A 17,658-nucleotide genomic window follows, 5' to 3' on the forward strand; every position below is an offset into this window, starting at 1 on the left:
GATCGGTCATGGACATGTTTGTGAGATATACACTCGATTGCAAAATGGTTGACACCTAAAAAGCATAAACCATGAACGATGAGACCCAACGAATTTGTGGGTAGTGTTAAAAATTGGCCCTTGGTGGCCAACTTGACACTTTAAGGAAAGCTTGGATAGTTTCCATCATTCATCACGCACAACTAATTTTGGTTATCAACCGTCGCACGAGAATAGAATATTATGCAAATAAATTTCGGACACTTATACCCATAAAGCCATTGGGTCTCATCGTTCACGGTTTATGCTTTTTAAGTGTGGACGTTTTCGCAATCGAGTGTATACTTCACGAAAAGCTCTAACTTGTCTTTATTTCAATAGATGTACCATGCAGTTTACTAGCTGTCTGTTTTTTATACTTCTTGTTTATCTATTTTTCTTTCTTCACCTGTTGTTTTCAATGTAGTTTACTTAGAGTTGATATACATTAAATTTAAATTTTATAACTTTAGAAACACAGGGCTGGGATTTCTATCATCCTGGAACATCATGCAAGGACATCCGGGACTCTGGTTTCTCCAAGGGAGATGGAGAGTACTGGATCAACCCTGGATGGAGTGGCGATCCATTGAAAGTTTACTGCGACATGACTACTGACGGAGGTGAGGATCAAAAACTTTCCTATTTTCCCATTTTCTTGCCTAGGCGTGCTAGAACTCTTTTACCCCGGTTGCGTTATACTAAAACAAAAACCAATTGTTTTTAAAGTCGTGAACCCAAACATACAGCATGGGGAGACTTTTCCAAATGTTCCTTGCACAGGATCCTGACAACAATCTTGTTGCACGCCAAGACATAATGTGTGGATTCAATAGGATTATTTCATAACCCTTTTTGTTTTTGTTTTATTGTAACGTCAGGTTGGAACAGGTTTCTTTTCTTAGCGTGAACGATTTTTGGATACAAAGTAAGCTTTTAAAGTTTTCGCTCAAAAATCAAAATTCTTTCAACAAATATTTAAGACCGATTTCAGCGAACTTTCCCGTCCTTTTAGAGAAAAATATAATAAATCACAAACCAAATTTAATTCGATTTAACGACTTTGTTATGAAGACGGCGAACTCGGAGAAATTATATTTTAAAGTTGGGCGGATTTGCTAATCTGAAATAAAATCTATACTAGTTTCCTCAGAAAGAAATTAAAGTGGCCGAACACGGTTTTCTAGTATACAGATGTTAGTAAACGTTATTTGCAAACAAATGTTCTGGGTGCCCGAAATTAGCATAGTACTTTATTTCAGTGTCAATGCATTTAACGCAGATCACCAACTGGGGACACTTTCCAGATCGAATTGGAATTTAGAAATGTTGGTTTCTGAGGAAATGTAATAGGAATGTATTTTAATACTTGTTGTTGAGCTAAGTACCGTTGTCATGGCAACCCGGAGAACTATTAAACGTCCACGAACAATATGTTTCCTTTTTCTTAGAAAATGCACTCGTGAAATTTTTGGTCTCCAAGAAAAGTCCCAAAATACTGATATGGAGACGCTTCTTTCATGTAATTTTGACAGAGAGATTTGCTGTGAATATTGGTTTTTTTCTTTAATGTTTTGTAAAGATACCCTCTGCCAGATTTGGGTTTTTGTTTGTAGACGAGTTACGCATTTTATAGAGAACCAATTTTTCGTCAAATTTACAGTCAATCCTCGTAACACGTGACCAGTATTTCCGAGAATGAAATGAAAATTCGAATTCCTTTTTGTAATATCCGGCATTTGCACGAGATCTTGAACATTTCCCTGGAAATCTTTTCGAAAAAGACGCAATAACTGAAAAAAGATTCAAAATACTTGGGAGACAATTTTCATTCTTTAAATAATTTATGCTGTAATGTAAAGAAAAATTCATAAATTTGTACCTTCAACAAACTAGACAAATTTTTACGGGAACTCTGAAATCTCGTTGGCGATGTTCAAAAATGACATGTTAATTTCAAAACTCCGTTCAAATTTTAAAAAAATACCGTTTACGAGTGACGTGGATTGACTGTAATGAAATTCTAACAAGCGGTTTCTAAGGAAACAGTTTATTTCAGCAAAAAAAAAACGCGTCAATTTTTAGGTCAAATGCGCATGCGTGGTTTTTAATTGGCTTTTCAAAGCAAAGACTCTGAGGAAAATCATGCTACTTAATTTCGATTGCTTTGAATTGATAAAAAAGAAAAAAACTAAATTATGAAAATGGGTGAGAGGAGCCACAGATGACTCAGACATATCAAAGCAGGTCATGTCACAGGTTCCTTGTTAAATTTTTTATCTCTTAACAAAATGACAAAATATGAAGATGTGTCAATAAATATGCTCTATTTTTTCCTGCCGCTTAATGGTCATACATAACAATTAATCTCCTATGCCTTCAGGGGGATGGCTTCTTGTCTCCCGTTATGTGATGCAAAGCTCAACACCTCCCTCTCAGCTGCCCCTTAACACTTTACTCCTTGGAATAAGCAGCAGTCAAACCTTCATTACAACAAGCGTCATGAAAGAGCTGAGAACATACCTGAACTTCACTCAAGTAAGATTTCACTGCAAGAAGCAAGGAGGGCGCACATTTCATATCGCCACGGCTCTGAACAGCGCAGGTGAAGCTGCGGTCAAATACCTCAGCGATCCGACACATGTTATGCCTGACTCTTGCGGTTCGTATTTGAGAATGAATGACGACAACTCGTACTTAAGTAGATCTTGTGATAGATGGGGGAGGGAAGGCGGTATTTATTACGTTGGTAAATGGGGGCATGAATATTTAAGTCATTGGAATTATGGACAACCTGAAAACCGGTTATTCGATCACACTGCTTTCGTAGGAGGTCTTTATCATTGGTTACTTGGGTTATGGGACAGGTGGGAATGTGATGATTTCCGTGTTGGAGTATCTTCTGGGGATTTCTGGAAGGTGTTTGTTCGCTAAGGGCTTTTGATTGGCGCGGTACTTTCTTCTTTTCGTTTAAAAGGGTGTACATGTGACAGTGGCAGTAAATTAGTAGGCTTATAAGCTTAGTTATTTCAAAGCTTTCAGGGATGCTTGTCTTGTAGTGGAGAGTTACGTTTTAAACAGCTGGATCAATTCTAGACAGATTCAAGTGACAGTGATTTCTTCAATTGAAACTAAACTGCAATGTGACCTTATTAATTAGTTGTGGTGATCACAAGAGTTTTTGTTTTTAGGGATAGCAGCAACAGCAAAGTGATCTTTTCAAAACAATTTCTTTTTACAATAAGCACACAAATAATAGTTTAGAATGAGCCCGGGGGGGGGGGGGGGGGGTTACTTGGGTTCACTTTTGCTGGGTATGTGCCGCTGGCCTCTCATAGCCCCTGCCCCGTTATAGTCTATTTTGTGGCCAGTTATAGACCCCATCTTAGTCGCTTTCGGGAAAATGTAATTCTCGCGATCCCAACTAAGTCACTTTCTATTTATGCATCTACTTTGGTCTGGACCGGTGGTTTTGTGCTATTGTGTAGCTGGTTTATTGAAGTTGTGGTTTCAAGAACGGTAAGAAATGTAATGCGAGGTGATTGTTACATTTAACAAACAACAACTTTCTGACTTTTTTAGCCGATACCATTTTGACTCCCTACGTAATAGAATTTTCTTACCCCAAAAATCCGAAAATGTGCGACCCTATTCTAGTAACCCTATTGAAAATGCAACCCCATTATAGTCAATCCAGTCATGAAAATGCGACCCCATCGTACGGCACATCCCCATTAGCCTCTTCTAAGTTGTTGTAAGGGCGAAAAAAAAAATCGAATAGCTTTTCAAACCTACGCTTTTTGAAGAGAAAATCCTTGGCAATTCTTGCTCTTGTTTCGCCATTTTACTTTAAGTCCCGGATGTAGAAATATTTGAACGGGAAATATTTACAGCAGTTTTCAACAAGAAAAAAAAACCCAAGTCTTTGCTCGGGTCAAAAGTTCCCGATAATTTTACGCTGACTGAATAGAAATCATTCCTAAGATCGACCTACTTTCCAAAGATTGTCACCTCCTCAAGCAAAGCTCGCAATATACAACTCTTAGGTGTCTGCCCGAGTGACTGAAAGTTACCCGTTTAGCTCAAAAGAGAACTAGGTAGGGGGCATATTAGACGAGGCACGACGCTGCACTCATAAGACTTCTTCCCTCACTAGACTTAATGATGTCCTCAGGAAAACTTTGCTTCAGGAAGCCAAACAAAAAGCTAAGAGCGCGTCCAGTACAAAGCGAGTTCGTTTTGCCGTTTATAAACGTTTGAGCGAGAATGGGGCTAACTGAACAAAACAACTACTGCAAACTACAACAACAACAAACTGCAACTACAATAAACGACTACTGGTGACCCTTAGTATTATCTCTTGCAGAAAACTGTCCATCAACAACACAGATCACCAAAGCGTAATATAAGACTTTGCGCGGCGTTAAAATTGGCATATGGTAGGGTAGGTAAGCGTGTGCTTAAGTTTCAAGCAAATTTTAACGAGGTTTTCGAAGTGCCCTCCTCAAATAACGGGTTAAATTACCTTCAAATTCGACTTCAAGTTTGCAACCTTGTCATTACTATAATAAAGTGATGCAGTGGACCAGCCGCTGAGAGATTTACCGTTCAAAACGACGTTTGAAAGCACTGAGAAGCCTTGAAAACAGAGCAAAACACACCGGGGAAGCTTTTTCAGACTTATTGTTGTCTAATTTTCGTTTTAATTTTTACGCCATACAAACTCTTACATCACGCCTTGGTGACCTGTGATCAACAATAACAATAACAATGTAATACAGAGGGCAAAATTACTGAATGCTGATTTGTTGTAGCAGAGGGCATTTATTTCTCAATTTTCCATTCACCGAAGGCAAAATTACTTAATACTCCTAATGAGCCAAGCGGCGAAAATACTCACCCCTCATTAGCGGCTGAGCACGCCAGTTCTACATTTTGTTGGTTTCTTCATTTTGTGTCCAAAAACCAACGAGTTCTTTGAGGTTCTTTGTAGTTCGACTCTTTGAGCCAACCTGTTTGTACCAAAAATACATTGAAATCAAGTGCCGCGGCTAGAAAGGAAATTCCTAAGGGTCAAGTTTCGTGTCTCTTTCAAGAAACAGCAATAGATTATTTCTGCCAAAACTAAAAACTTGCATCGGATTGATATATGTTTGGCTGAGAAACTTAAATCAGTCATAACAACCAAGCGCTTTCACCTCGCTACTTCTTCTTACAACGAATAATAACCGAGCATAACAGTGTCCTTCTGATGGGAGAAAGGAGCAAGTCAAATTCATCGAAAGAAATTACTCCGTAAGTTCCTTCTTTGGATCCACCGTTTGTTGTTTTTATCGATCTATTTTCGCGGATTTTTAAGCGGTAAGAAGCTTCACAGCTCAGGTGAACAATTTAACATTCAGTTTTATCGTTGTTAGTTTACTCCTGATTTAAACTTATATTCTCTCTTCATTAGATATGTCAAATTTACAACTCAGTCAATGTTGCTCCAACTGAAGTTAAAGTAAACACCAAGAAAAGGAGAACACAAGGCAATCACTCATTGTTGCTTGGCAGAGATCTTTAAGTGTACAGTACAACTGAATGAGAGTCGTGCGGTGGGAACAAAACTGTCTCGAAACAAAATGTTCAAAAATTAGTTTCTCCAGTTTTCTTTTTTCATCGAAACAATTGAAGTATATTTGTAAAGCTAAAGCTTGAACTAGGCCATTTCACGTTCTTGTTTTAAGGAGAACGGCAAAGAAATGTACCAAAATTTAAAATACACGTGCGGAGCGATTGTTTTTGCTCATAATGTTCATTTGCAGCGTTGTTGCTCCCGTCGTTAATAATTGGCACCAGGATAAAAATGTTTGAAAATAATAACTCCGTTAATATTGCTCCTACTAAAATAATTCTGGCCTTTACAAAAATTTTAATACTTAAACACTTGGTTGTTGCCCGAAATATTTGAATGTTTTAAAAAACCTGTTGGAATTATTGCCATTTTATTTTTTCTCGTTCATGTTTTCGACTTGATTGTTCTATTGTAATCACCGACCGGAAGCGAGTCTCAGTATTATTGTGAAATGTAACGTCAATCACTTAGGGCAAAGTGACAGGGATCGGAAATAGAAGATCAAGTTCAACCAATAAGACTAGCTTTTATTACAATACGTGAATGTTTTCTCTGTAATCTGAATGTACGCGTGCTAGTGACTGCTTGTGAGTGTAGTGAAAACCTTGTGAAATCCAGTGAAGGGAATACAAATTCTAAAACGATATCTTCAAGTGTGGTTTGTTGCGTTTAGCGAATGGGAGTTTATCGTGATCTCGGGACTTATCAATTGTGTTGGCAGCAATCGGGAGATTCCCAACACAAAGTGGCACCTCCGACGGGACAGTGATCGGGAGACAACAGCGAAATTCTTAAGAATGGAGAAACTGGTTGCAGATTTGGACACACAGTTTAAGGAAACCTCTACTCGCGAAACATGTTAACGTTAAATTACTGAAAATACAATTTTCTTTGAAATTTCATTGGAAATCATGGAAATAATATTTCAGTGTCGGAGAAAACATAATTTGATTATCGGTTATTTTCGCTTTTAAATTTCCCGCGTGCAGCCATCTTGGATTTAATGACGTAATTAAGTTGCTCAATTGTTTTACACAAAAGAACTTCTGCTGAATAACAATAGTTGCAACCATTACACGTCATCAAGTTCAAAATGGCTGCCCCAAGGAAATTTAAAAGCGAAAGTTGTCGATAATCATGTCTAATTTTTAACACACTTGAATGTCATTTCTACGTTTTAGACAAATATTTAGCGTTTAGACACTTACCCGTCAATTTGTCGTGAGAGTGGAGGTTCCCTTTAAAGTTTTTAAACTTCACGCGAACGAAAGGTCAGGCAATTGTCGAGAAACAAAACACAGAAGGGATCGATCGTCATCGTGATGCGCTTCGGGTGATCATGAAAACAGTGGAAAGTCAGAAATTGCAAATTGAGCAAGCCAAGTTTGCGAATACCGAGGTACCCAATGTCGTCGCCGTATGGAGCTCCGAAATTGAAGAACAACAAGACACGGTCGACAAAGAGATTGCTCAGTTAACTAAGCGACAAAACGAACTGATACTTGGTTCAAACTTAGAAGCGAAGAAATGCGAGGAGGAGCTCGTGGAGCAAGCGCGCGGGAAACAATTAGATTTCGAAAAAGCACAGTTGGAGCTTAAACTTGATTACGAAAGAAAGATCGAAGAAGCGAAAAAAGGTCATGCATCAAGATCATCTAGTTCTGCGAAAACTGCGAAATTGCCAAAGCTTGTAATCACTATATTTGGTGGAGCATTAACGGACTGGCCACGTTTTTGGAACCAGTTTGAAGCCGAGATTGACCCCTCTGACGCTCCCGGCGTAAGGAACTTGTGGAACCGAACGTGAGAACTCTCATCGATGGCTTGCCGTTTTCGACAGAAGGATATGAGCGAGCGAAAACTATCCTCAAATCTAAGTACGGCAAGAAAAGCGAGATTGTGAACGCCTACGCTCAAAACATCATGGCCTTGCCGACGATAACTGGAACACGCCCCGCGAGGATACAGGAGTTTTACGAGAAGTTAGTGTTCAATTTCCAATCCCTGGAGTCGTTAGGGAAGTTGCAAGAGGTGAATGGCTACGTAAGGATGTCAATCGACAAGCTAGAAGGAGTCAGAGGCGATTTGGTCCGGACAGGTGACACTTGGCAAGACTGGGATTTTCCACAGTTCGTGAATGCGTTACGGAAATGGACGGAGAGAAACCCTATCCCAAAACAAGAGGGGCATGAGAAGTCAAGGGGCAAAGTAAAACCTCCCTATCCACGCCAGCGATCGTACAAGACTCAGCAGCAAGAAGAAAACTTGCGTGGATGCATGTATTGTGATAAACCGGACCACAGGTCAGCTGATTGTAAAACAGTGAGTATCCACGATGATCGAAAGCGATTGCTAAGCAACAAGCCTCTTTGTTTTAACTGCACTGGAAGCAGACACAGGGCAGCGGATTGCAGAAGTCGATTGGTGTGTCAGTATTGCCAAAGGAAACACCATACATCCATCTGTGACAGGCTAGGTGAGCAGTTGATGACAGCAACCTCAGTGGGAAACTCGGCCATGATTCATCCTGTAGTAGTTGTTGAAGTCCAAGGTGTTAAATGTCGAGCGTTATTGGATACGGGCGCTGGAAGTTCGTATGCTTCAGCACTCTTGGATCGCCTGCGAATTCAACCTCATCAACGTGAAGTGCGCCAAATTTAGATGATGCTGGGAGCGGTGACTAAAACAGTGGAGATATTCAAAGTGCAAGTCAGTTCAATGAAGGGAGAGTTTAGCCTCGTGACCGAATTAACTAAAGTTGGCAAGCGGCAGTTGCTTGCTTTAGATAATCCGCGCTACCAGCAGTGCCTGGCTAGCTATAGCCACTTGAAAGGGATTCATATGGAGGACACAGATACCAAGGATTCGCTACCAGTCCACCTCAAATTGGGAGCCAGCGACTACGCAAAGATCGAAACGGAAACAGCGCCTCGTATTGGGGCCCTTGGTGAACCAATTGGAGAGAAAACCAAGTTCGGTTGGACTATCATGTCCCCAGGAAAAGAAGTGGATTTGTCTACGATGTTCTTCACACAAACCTCAAGTGCAGATTATGAACGTTTGTGCAGGCTAGACGTGTTGGGATTAGCAGATTCGTCAGTGGGTGACCAGAACGAAGTCTATGCGGAATTTAAGGAGCAGTTACATCGCGATCCAGCTAAGTGGTATGAAACTGGGCTGCCATGGAGAGGAAACCACCCACCGCTTGAGAACAATGAAGCCTGAAGTCTTCGTAGATTAAACACCCTGGTAAGGAAACTAAAGTACCAAGGAATGATTGAGCGCTACGACAAGGTCATAAAGGACCAAATAGAAGAAGCAATAGTGGAACGGACCATCGAACCAGTAAAAAGCGGTGAGTTCTACATACCCCATAAGGCAGTCGTCCGTGGAGCAGCAGAAAGCACGAAACTTCGTGTGGTCTATGATGCATCGGCAAGGGAAAACAAGGGAGCACCTTCACTAAATGAATGCCTTAGCCCGGGACCACCGCTTCAAAACCAGCTTTGGGGTGCCCTGGTCCGTTCTTGATTCCACCCAGTGACCATCGTGGGGGACATAAAACAAGCATTTTTCCAAGTCCGTATTCGTGAAGAAGATCCGCGACGCGCTTAGGTTCCATTGGCTCAAGGATTTGACCACTGAGACAGTGGAGGTGTTAAGGTTCACAAGAGCTCTTTTCGGCCTTACGTCATCTCCATTCCTTCTGGGGGGAGTCATTCAGCATCTCCTTGGAAGCTGTAGGTCAGCCCACCCCGACATTAGTGAAGGAACTGGAAAGTAGTTTGTACGTAGACGACCTAATAAGTGGAGGGCCAACCAGTGAGAAGGCGCAGCAGCTGAGGTCGACTGCGATAGAGATATTCGCCCAAGGAACTTTTGAGTTACACAAGTGGCACTCGTACGATCCAGTATTAGACTCCACAGCTCCAACACCAGCCGAGGGAGAGGAAGAGACATGTGCAAAGGAACAGTTTGGAATACCGAGGAAAGGAGGGGCATTTCTTCTGGGACCTCCATGGGAAGAGGAGAGTGACACGATTGGGGTGAAGTTCCCCTCAGAGAAAACGGAACCTACCAAGCGAGGAATTTTGGGGAAGATAGCCAGGATATACGATCCACTGGGGCTAGTTTCTCCTGTTACATTGGAAGGTAAACTTCTTTACCGGGACGCATGTGAAGCCAAGGTCTCCTGGGATGCACAGTTGCCGATCAGACTAACTCAACTCTGGTCGCGATGGAAGCAGAGACTACCACAGATCTGTACTGTCCCACGGTCCTTAGCAACCCACCGAGAGGAGATCCAATCCATCCAACTCCATGCATTTGGGGATGCCAGCGGGAAGGGTGTGGCAGCTGCAGTTTTTGCCGTGGTAGTCCAAGGGTCAGGCACCAATTAAGGGCTGGTCGCAGCGAAGGCCAGGTTAGCTAAGCAAGGGCTGACAAAACCCCGACAAGGATTAGTATCTGGGCACATTGCAGTAAACCTTGTGATGAATGTGTGTGAGGCCTTGGAAGGTTTTCCAGTGACAGAGAAACATTGCTGGCTTGACAGCACCGTGGCACTGCATTGGTTAAAGGGACCTGGTGAATATAAGCAGTTTGTAAGCAACCGAGTGAACAAGATACAAGCACATCGTGAAGTGTCATGGCATCACGTGGGGACGTCTGAAAACCCAGCTGATCTCGGCAGTCGGGGTGGAGATGTTGCTCATCAAACCCTTTAATCTTTAATCTTTAATTAGCATAATTGCCATTAGCAAAGCTAATCCGGCAATGTAGCGGCCAGCGGACGCACAATAGATTAAATTATACATGCAGAACATATAAAGAACTACGTTACATTATTGATTCATAAGGAAATTCAAAAGCTTGGAAGTGTGTTGGTCACTCCACTGATAAATTCCGAGTAAGAGCCAGACTTGACGATGTCAGGTGGTAACGCATTCCATGCTGGGATTGTTCTTACATAAAATGAGTGTTTGTAAGCGTCGACTAAGGGAGAACGGCAGACTTATCTTAAAGTAATGACTCGCCCTTGTACGGCTGTACGCGGGCACAGATATAAGCTCGTGGGGGAGGGAGATATTAACGTGACCTCTATGTATTTGATAAAACAGGCCGATATCACATATGCTACGTCTTAATTGCAGTGGGGGCCAATTTAGGTCCGTGAGCATAGATTATACACTACTATAACGGCTATAATCGTTGTTAACAAACCACGCTGCGCTGTACAGACTAAATGCAGTCAATCCCTTTCTTGGTGTGTGGAGACCAGGCAACAGTGACGTATTCAACAATCGGGTGCACTAAGCATAGATAGCAATGTTCTTTAACAGATATGTCACACGATGAAAGAAGGTTCCACTGAAGGATCCCTAGGACTCTCATGGCCTTCGTTTCCTGTTGTGGAACGGGCCTAAATGGTTGTCTAACAGAGAGCAGTGGCCGTTAGACATCGTAACAAGTCCGTCCAAAGAATCAATGGTGGAAGCCAAGGCAACGCGAGAGATCTTTGCAGCGGCAATAGCGGTGACAGATGAGCTAGATACCCTCTTGGAGAAGTTAAGCTACTGGAAGACGATAAAAGTGTGCGCATGGGTTATACGATTTCTTCATAACATACGCCTAGCAAAGACAAACAGATTAACAGGGCCGCTAACCACCGAAGAGATTAACCGAGTGAAGGTTTTTTGGGAGAAACGAGTTCAGGCACGGGCGACAGCAGATGAGCGCTATCAAGAAGATCGATTGCAGTTGAATTTACAGCCTAACGCAGAGGGAGTATTAGAGTGTCGAGGGACAATTCAAGGAGACTACCCAGTCTACTTACCTGACAACCAACTTTACACAGAGAAGTTAGTTGCCCAAGCTCACCTTAACAAGGATTTTTCTTGCTAGCTAAAAACACCAATTACAAATATCGCAAAACGCGCAAGAATAACAAATGTAATAAGATTCAAGACTTAGAAAGTAAAGTGGCAAAGAAGGGTTAAGAAATGTACGCAAATATGACAAACATCGCAAAAGTAACAAGGATTTTTCTTGCTACCTAAAAACACAAAAGAAACAGGACTTTTTCTTCCTATGAGAAAGGATTGAGTAACAAATATGAAGAAAACAGTAAGAATACAAATTTAACAAAATCCTACACTAGTTGAACAACAACCACCAAGTGAATATTATTAAGATGTGTATGCCCGTTCATTTATTTTAAATAACAATATCAGTTACAAACGTGAAGCTACTTATAATTACTGTCAGAGTCAAAATACTGTAATATCAATCAGTGTATTTTTCGTTCTTAATTCCATCAACATACAGCTCAATGCATTAAAAGAAGTTTCGCTCACAGAACGGGGCAAATTTTAGCAACAAACGGAAACGTAAGCAGACCTTTTCATAGCCAGGAGCTCATCATAACAATCGTTACAAAATATCAACAATAGCCAATTGGGGGAAATGAAAATGGGTCATCAGATCCCCGCATTGTACATGTATGTTTCTGTCCAATACCCATAGTTTTTAAACAGGGATTGCCAGTAATCTGGAAATATTCCTCTTGTAAAATTAAAACTTAGAGATGAACAACAACCACCTAGTGAATATTATCAATTACTGTCAGTAGCAAAATACCGTAATATCAATCAGTGTATGCTTCGTTCTTAATTCCATCAACATACAGCTACAATGCATTAAGAGGAGTTTCGCTCGCAGAACGGGGCAAATTTTAGAAACGAACGGAAACGTAAGCAGAACTTTTCATAGCCAGGAACCCATCATAACAATCGTTACAAAATATCAACAATAGCCAATTGGTGAAAATGAAAATGGGTCATCAGATCCCCGCATTGTACATGTATGTTTCTGTCCAATACCCATAGTTTTTAAACAGGGATTGCCAGTAATCTGGTAATATTCCTCTTGTAAAATTAAAACTTATAGTTGAACAACAACCACCAAGTGAATATTATTAACATGTGTGTGCCAGTTCATTTATTTTAATAAACAACTGACACAATTAGTCATTTATGTGTGCTTCGTGCTATTACTCATGAACCATGAAGAATTATAACAAAACCAGCAAGAAGCTGAGAGGGATCAAAATACCTAGGCAATACAAATACATAATGTCATGACATGATTACCTCACTGACAACCTCCAGGGCTGTCAAATGTACGTAATAACCAGAATTTGAAGTGAAGGTTATGGTGCCCAGATTTATATCTGTAATTTGCCGGATAATTGTCGGCGTTTGCTACAGTAAAAACCTAAAATACCCGATATACAAGAACCCAATCAGCCTGAACCCCGAAATGACTCCTGTTCTTAGATTTACTGCATAAACTTGAGACCACGGAATTCCTTGCAAGTTTAAAGCGTTTCATTGCACGGCGTGGCCGACCACAAAGAATTTATTCAGACAACGGGAGAACGTTCGTTGAAGCAAGCAAATGGATTAAGCAAATCATACATGACGAGAAGTTCCACGACCCTATAGCCCATCAGGGGATCCCCTGGCAATTTAACCTGAGTCGCGCACCCTGGTGGGTTGGCCAGTTCGAGAGAATGGTCGGACTGGTTAAGGCTGCTCTTCACAAGTCAATTGGAAACGGGTTGCTGTCTTGGGCCGAACTTTAGGAGGTACTGTTAGATGTTGAAGTCTCTCTCAACAACAGACCTTTGAGTTATGTAGAAGATGATGTTGAGATGCCCATTCTAACCCCAAGTTCTCTTTTGTACCTCCAACCGAATGCACTGCCAGAGCTGGAGCTGCACAGCATTCAAGACTATGACCTCACGAAGCGATCTAAGTATTTGCGAAAATGCAAGGATGCCTTGTGGTCGCGCTGGACGACTGAGTACCTACGTGGGCTCAGAGAGACACACCGCCTCAAGCACAAACGCAACCCCAATTATCCTGGGAAGGGAGACGTGGTAATTATCAAGTCAGAGGAGAAGAACTGCAGTCAGTGGAAGTTGGGGGATAATTGAAGACTTAATAACGGGCCGAGATGGTGTTGTCAGGGGAGCAAAACTACGAGCTGGCAAGCCTCACATGGAACGGGCAGTACAGCACCTTTACCCCTTTAAACTAACCTAGACTGGGACGCCTACAGCACCCCTTAACCCAGGTGCACGGACGTTTCGACCAAGAAGGGATGCGGCAGTCACTGGGAGACATCGCATACGGGACCTTGCACAGGATGAACTGTGAACACTCTAGACATTGACATTAGTGTCGTTGTAGGCGTCGCCAATTAAAAAAAAAATGTACATTTGCTCTTTCGAGGCAAATGGGGGGAGGGTGTTGGAATTATTGCCATTTTATATTTTCTCGTTCATGTTTTCGACTTGATTGTTTTATTGTAATCACCGACCGGAAGCGAGTCTCAGTATTATTGTGAAATGTAACGTCAATCACTTAGGGCAAAGTGACAGGGATCGGAAATAGAAGATCAAGTTCAACCAATAAGATTAGCTTTTATTACAATACGTGAATGTTTTCTCTGTAATCTGAATGTACGCGTGCTAGTGACTGCTTGTGAGTGTAGTGAAAAACTTGTGAAATCCAGTGAAGGGAATACAAATTCTAAAACGATATCTTCAAGTGTTGTTTGTTGCGTTTAGCGAACGGGAGTTTATCGTGATCTCGGGGCTTATCAATTGTGTTGGAAGAAAAATCGGGAGATTCCGAACAAACTAGCGCGTGTTTATACAGTCCAGGCGCATGTTAGCAGAGCGGCGCGATTGCATTAGTAGGCCTTATCACGGTTTTTTTTTTTTTGACGCCATTTTGAAAAGTAGGCAAACTGGCTTAAAATACCAGTGTATGTATAACAATCCAATGTCAAATAATTTTCAGAAAACATCGCTTTCAAATCGGATTTTCGAATTTATATGTCATTTCGTGCCTTGGCATCAATGAAGACAGGTAAAGCATATATTTGGCGAAAGAGAGCAGTAATTTTTTGACAAAATATAAACAACCCAACCGCTGCTGTACGCAATGCTATTTCTAATTCTCAGAGCCTAAATTTAATTAAAGCCAAGTATGTAATTGTTTATGTTTTTCCGCATTATTTTATAGTCTTTTGTAACAGTTGTGGCTGTTAAACTAAGAACGGCATCAGCCATTAGCAGATGCTACAGCAGGGCTTACTACGCAATGCTATTAAAAATTTCTGGTGACCGGAAACTAATATAAAGCTGGACTCCCTGCTAAGCAAATTCACCTGAGCAGAACATCAGCATTGTCTATAGCAGGGCTTGGCATACAAATTTATTAATTGTTTTAGTTGAACTGCACGAAAGATAGAATCCCTTCCAAGCAGCTTACACGGTTCAACTCAGCGGAGCTGCACCTTCATATAAGGTTTAAGTTTTCCACCAAGGCTTGTTAAGACTTCCTCCAGACACCAAAATTTCAATATACATCATTCGAATCAGTGACGCTGTATAATGGCATCAACTAGAGCTGACTGCCGACTGATGTTCTTTATAGGCTTCGTTATTTTGGTTGCCTGCCTGGTAGCTATTCCCACTTTAGTTTCAGCTGCAATATTGATATCAATGTTGAGGTCTGGTAACGCCCTGCGAACAGCTTCTTAAGTTGATACTAAGGTACAAGGTAAGAGACCCAAAAGCTTTACGAGTAAGTCGTCATACCAAACTTGAAAGTCTACTGCTTACGATCTACTGTGTTCCAAAATTTTGTTAGTATCTTTTATTAACCTATTAAACGGTAAGGAAGTCGTCGGAACCAAACACTAAACACAATTGAATCTCAATGCAAGCAGAGATTACATAATTATTCTTGCATTTATAACTCAATGATCTTGAAAGATGTATTTTTAACTCCATAACTTCACTTAAAGAATCAGATAAAAACGATCTCTTTTGAAGGGCTACCCACAACTGCTATATTTAACTCAAAGACGGTAGCTGAAATATATCTAATCTTCAAATAGAGCTATTCTTACTCTTACGGAAGTAAGCTCGCTTACTACAGTACATAATTCCTTAACTTATTAATTATAATTATGAGAATATGGGAACTCAAAAATACTGAACGCGTCAACTTGACTCCACTAAATCACTTGTTTTAACTTTCCCTTGCTCGTCCGGCTTTTTCAGTCGCTTTTATAAAGCACTTCATTAATGGCTTTTCTCACGAAAAGCTAAAGCGCTGCTTAATCTGCCGGATTTATAAGTAATAGTATTATCATTATTTTTTGTTAATGAAAAGCAATCTTATCGCCTGTGTTTCACAAGTGACCTGGTAACTTTAAGAATTACTCCGCTAAGAATTTACCCCTCGAAACAAAGCTTTTGTAACCTGCATTATTTCCTACTCAACTTAAACAAAGTATGACGACCTCAGACCAAAAAGCTGCGGCACTGGAACAAACTCGTTAAGCGTGTAATTTACAGAAAGTTCAAGATGGTATTTTCTACTTAACAAAAATGTAATTAATAATTTTTCATAGTATATTTTCAGTAAGAAAAAGGCCATGAACGCTATCATGTATTTTTAAATCGCGTTGCAATCTATTAAGATAAGTCGTATTTATTAATAAACCAATAAACCAAAGAGAAATGAATATTATAAAATTATCTGGCACGCCCAAAATATGACAGCCTCAAGGCGAATTCAAAAAAGATTCATTACACCACTGACGAAACAGAACAACAACGGACCCGACTGCTATCTGTCTAGTGCGGCTCATCGTGCAAGTTCACTAATCAGCCAGGCTTATTGCTGTCGTCTCATCTTTTCTTTGTTCGATGTCTAGCTAAAAATACAAAAATGGAAAACTAAACCACAATAATGCCGTTTCTCGGCTTTTCCAAGTTGCTTTCATTAAGCTTCAATATGGCATCTCTGTAAGTTAAAGCACAGTTACAGTCAACCCAGGCCACGCGTGGACAGAATTTCTATGAATGAAATGAACATTCGAATTTCTCATTGCAATGTCCGACGTGTGAATGGAATGTTGGACATTTCTCTGGAAATCGTTCCGAAAAAGAGGCATTAACTGAGAAAAAGATTCAAAATACTTGTGAAACAATTGTTATTCTTGAAATATTCAATTTTGCAATGTAAAGAAAAAATTATAGCTTTATATTGTCAATAAACTGGGGAAATTTATATGGGAACTCTGAAATCTCGTTGGCGATTTTCAAAACTGACATGTAAATTTCAAAACTCCGTTCAAATTTCAAAAATATCGTTCGCGCGTGACCTGGGTTGACTGTAAAAGTGACAAAATTACGAACAATAGAATTATTTTGTTGAATCATAATCGTATTGCCTGGTTTTCGCAAGCGTCCTAGCCTAATAACTTTCCACTCCGTTCGAATTATATTTACCCCTCGAAACAAAGCTTTTGTAACCTGTATTATTTCTTACTTAACTTGAACGAATGTGCGAAAACTTCAGTACCAAAACCTTCCGTACAGGAACCAAGTTATCATCTTTTAATCGAAAGCAAAGTCGTCAAGTGTGCAATTTGTGAAAACTGGTTCGAAATGACATTTTCTGTTTAACGAAAATGTAGTTAAAACGCCACCCCTGGGCGGGTTGAGGACATTCTTTCGCATTAGCCCGCTCGGAATATCATGAGATATCATGTGACTTTGCCTTTTACATATGTCCAAAAACGTTCCTCTACCTTCGTACAGTGCTTACAAGTCGGGTTTTCGAATTCATATCTCATTTTCCTGCCTTGGATACAAACGAAGAGGAGTAAAGCATACCTTTCAAAGTCACTAGAATATATTTGGCAAAAGAGTGCAATAATTTGTTGATAAAATTAATGGAAACAGTCCAACCGTAACTTTTCCCTAATTGCTGAGCGTCAGCATGGTTACTGCTCTTGATATGTAAATAAATTTATGGCCAGGTTGAAAATGAGCTCCACACTAAATTTCTCCTAACATGCTGCTCTAAAAATTGAGCCTCGGGCCAAGTATGTAATTCTTTATGTTTTTTCGCATTATTTTATAGTCTTTGGAA

The 17,658-nt window shown here is 40.5% G+C and overlaps 1 protein-coding gene and 1 pseudogene across 1 annotated transcript; both read left to right on the forward strand.

The window, feature by feature from the left end:
• The first annotated feature begins 336 nt into the window (after window positions 1–336).
• LOC146461149 (uncharacterized) lies at window positions 337–3,220 on the forward strand. Its single transcript, XM_085087204.1, has 2 exons — window positions 337–641; window positions 2,402–3,220. The coding sequence occupies exons 1-2, from the start codon at window positions 626–628 to the stop codon at window positions 2,950–2,952; spliced, it is 567 nt and encodes a 188-aa protein (XP_084943330.1). The 5' UTR covers window positions 337–625; the 3' UTR covers window positions 2,953–3,220.
• A 5,061-nt stretch (window positions 3,221–8,281) lies between these two features.
• On the forward strand, window positions 8,282–14,233 carry LOC146461150 (uncharacterized; annotated as a pseudogene).
• Window positions 14,234–17,658: the final 3,425 nt, after the last annotated feature.

The sequence above is a fragment of the Pavona decussata genome, unplaced genomic scaffold, assembly GCF_977016875.1.
Source record: "Pavona decussata unplaced genomic scaffold, jaPavDecu1.1 SCAFFOLD_201, whole genome shotgun sequence".
Lineage (NCBI taxonomy): Eukaryota > Metazoa > Cnidaria > Anthozoa > Scleractinia > Agariciidae > Pavona > Pavona decussata.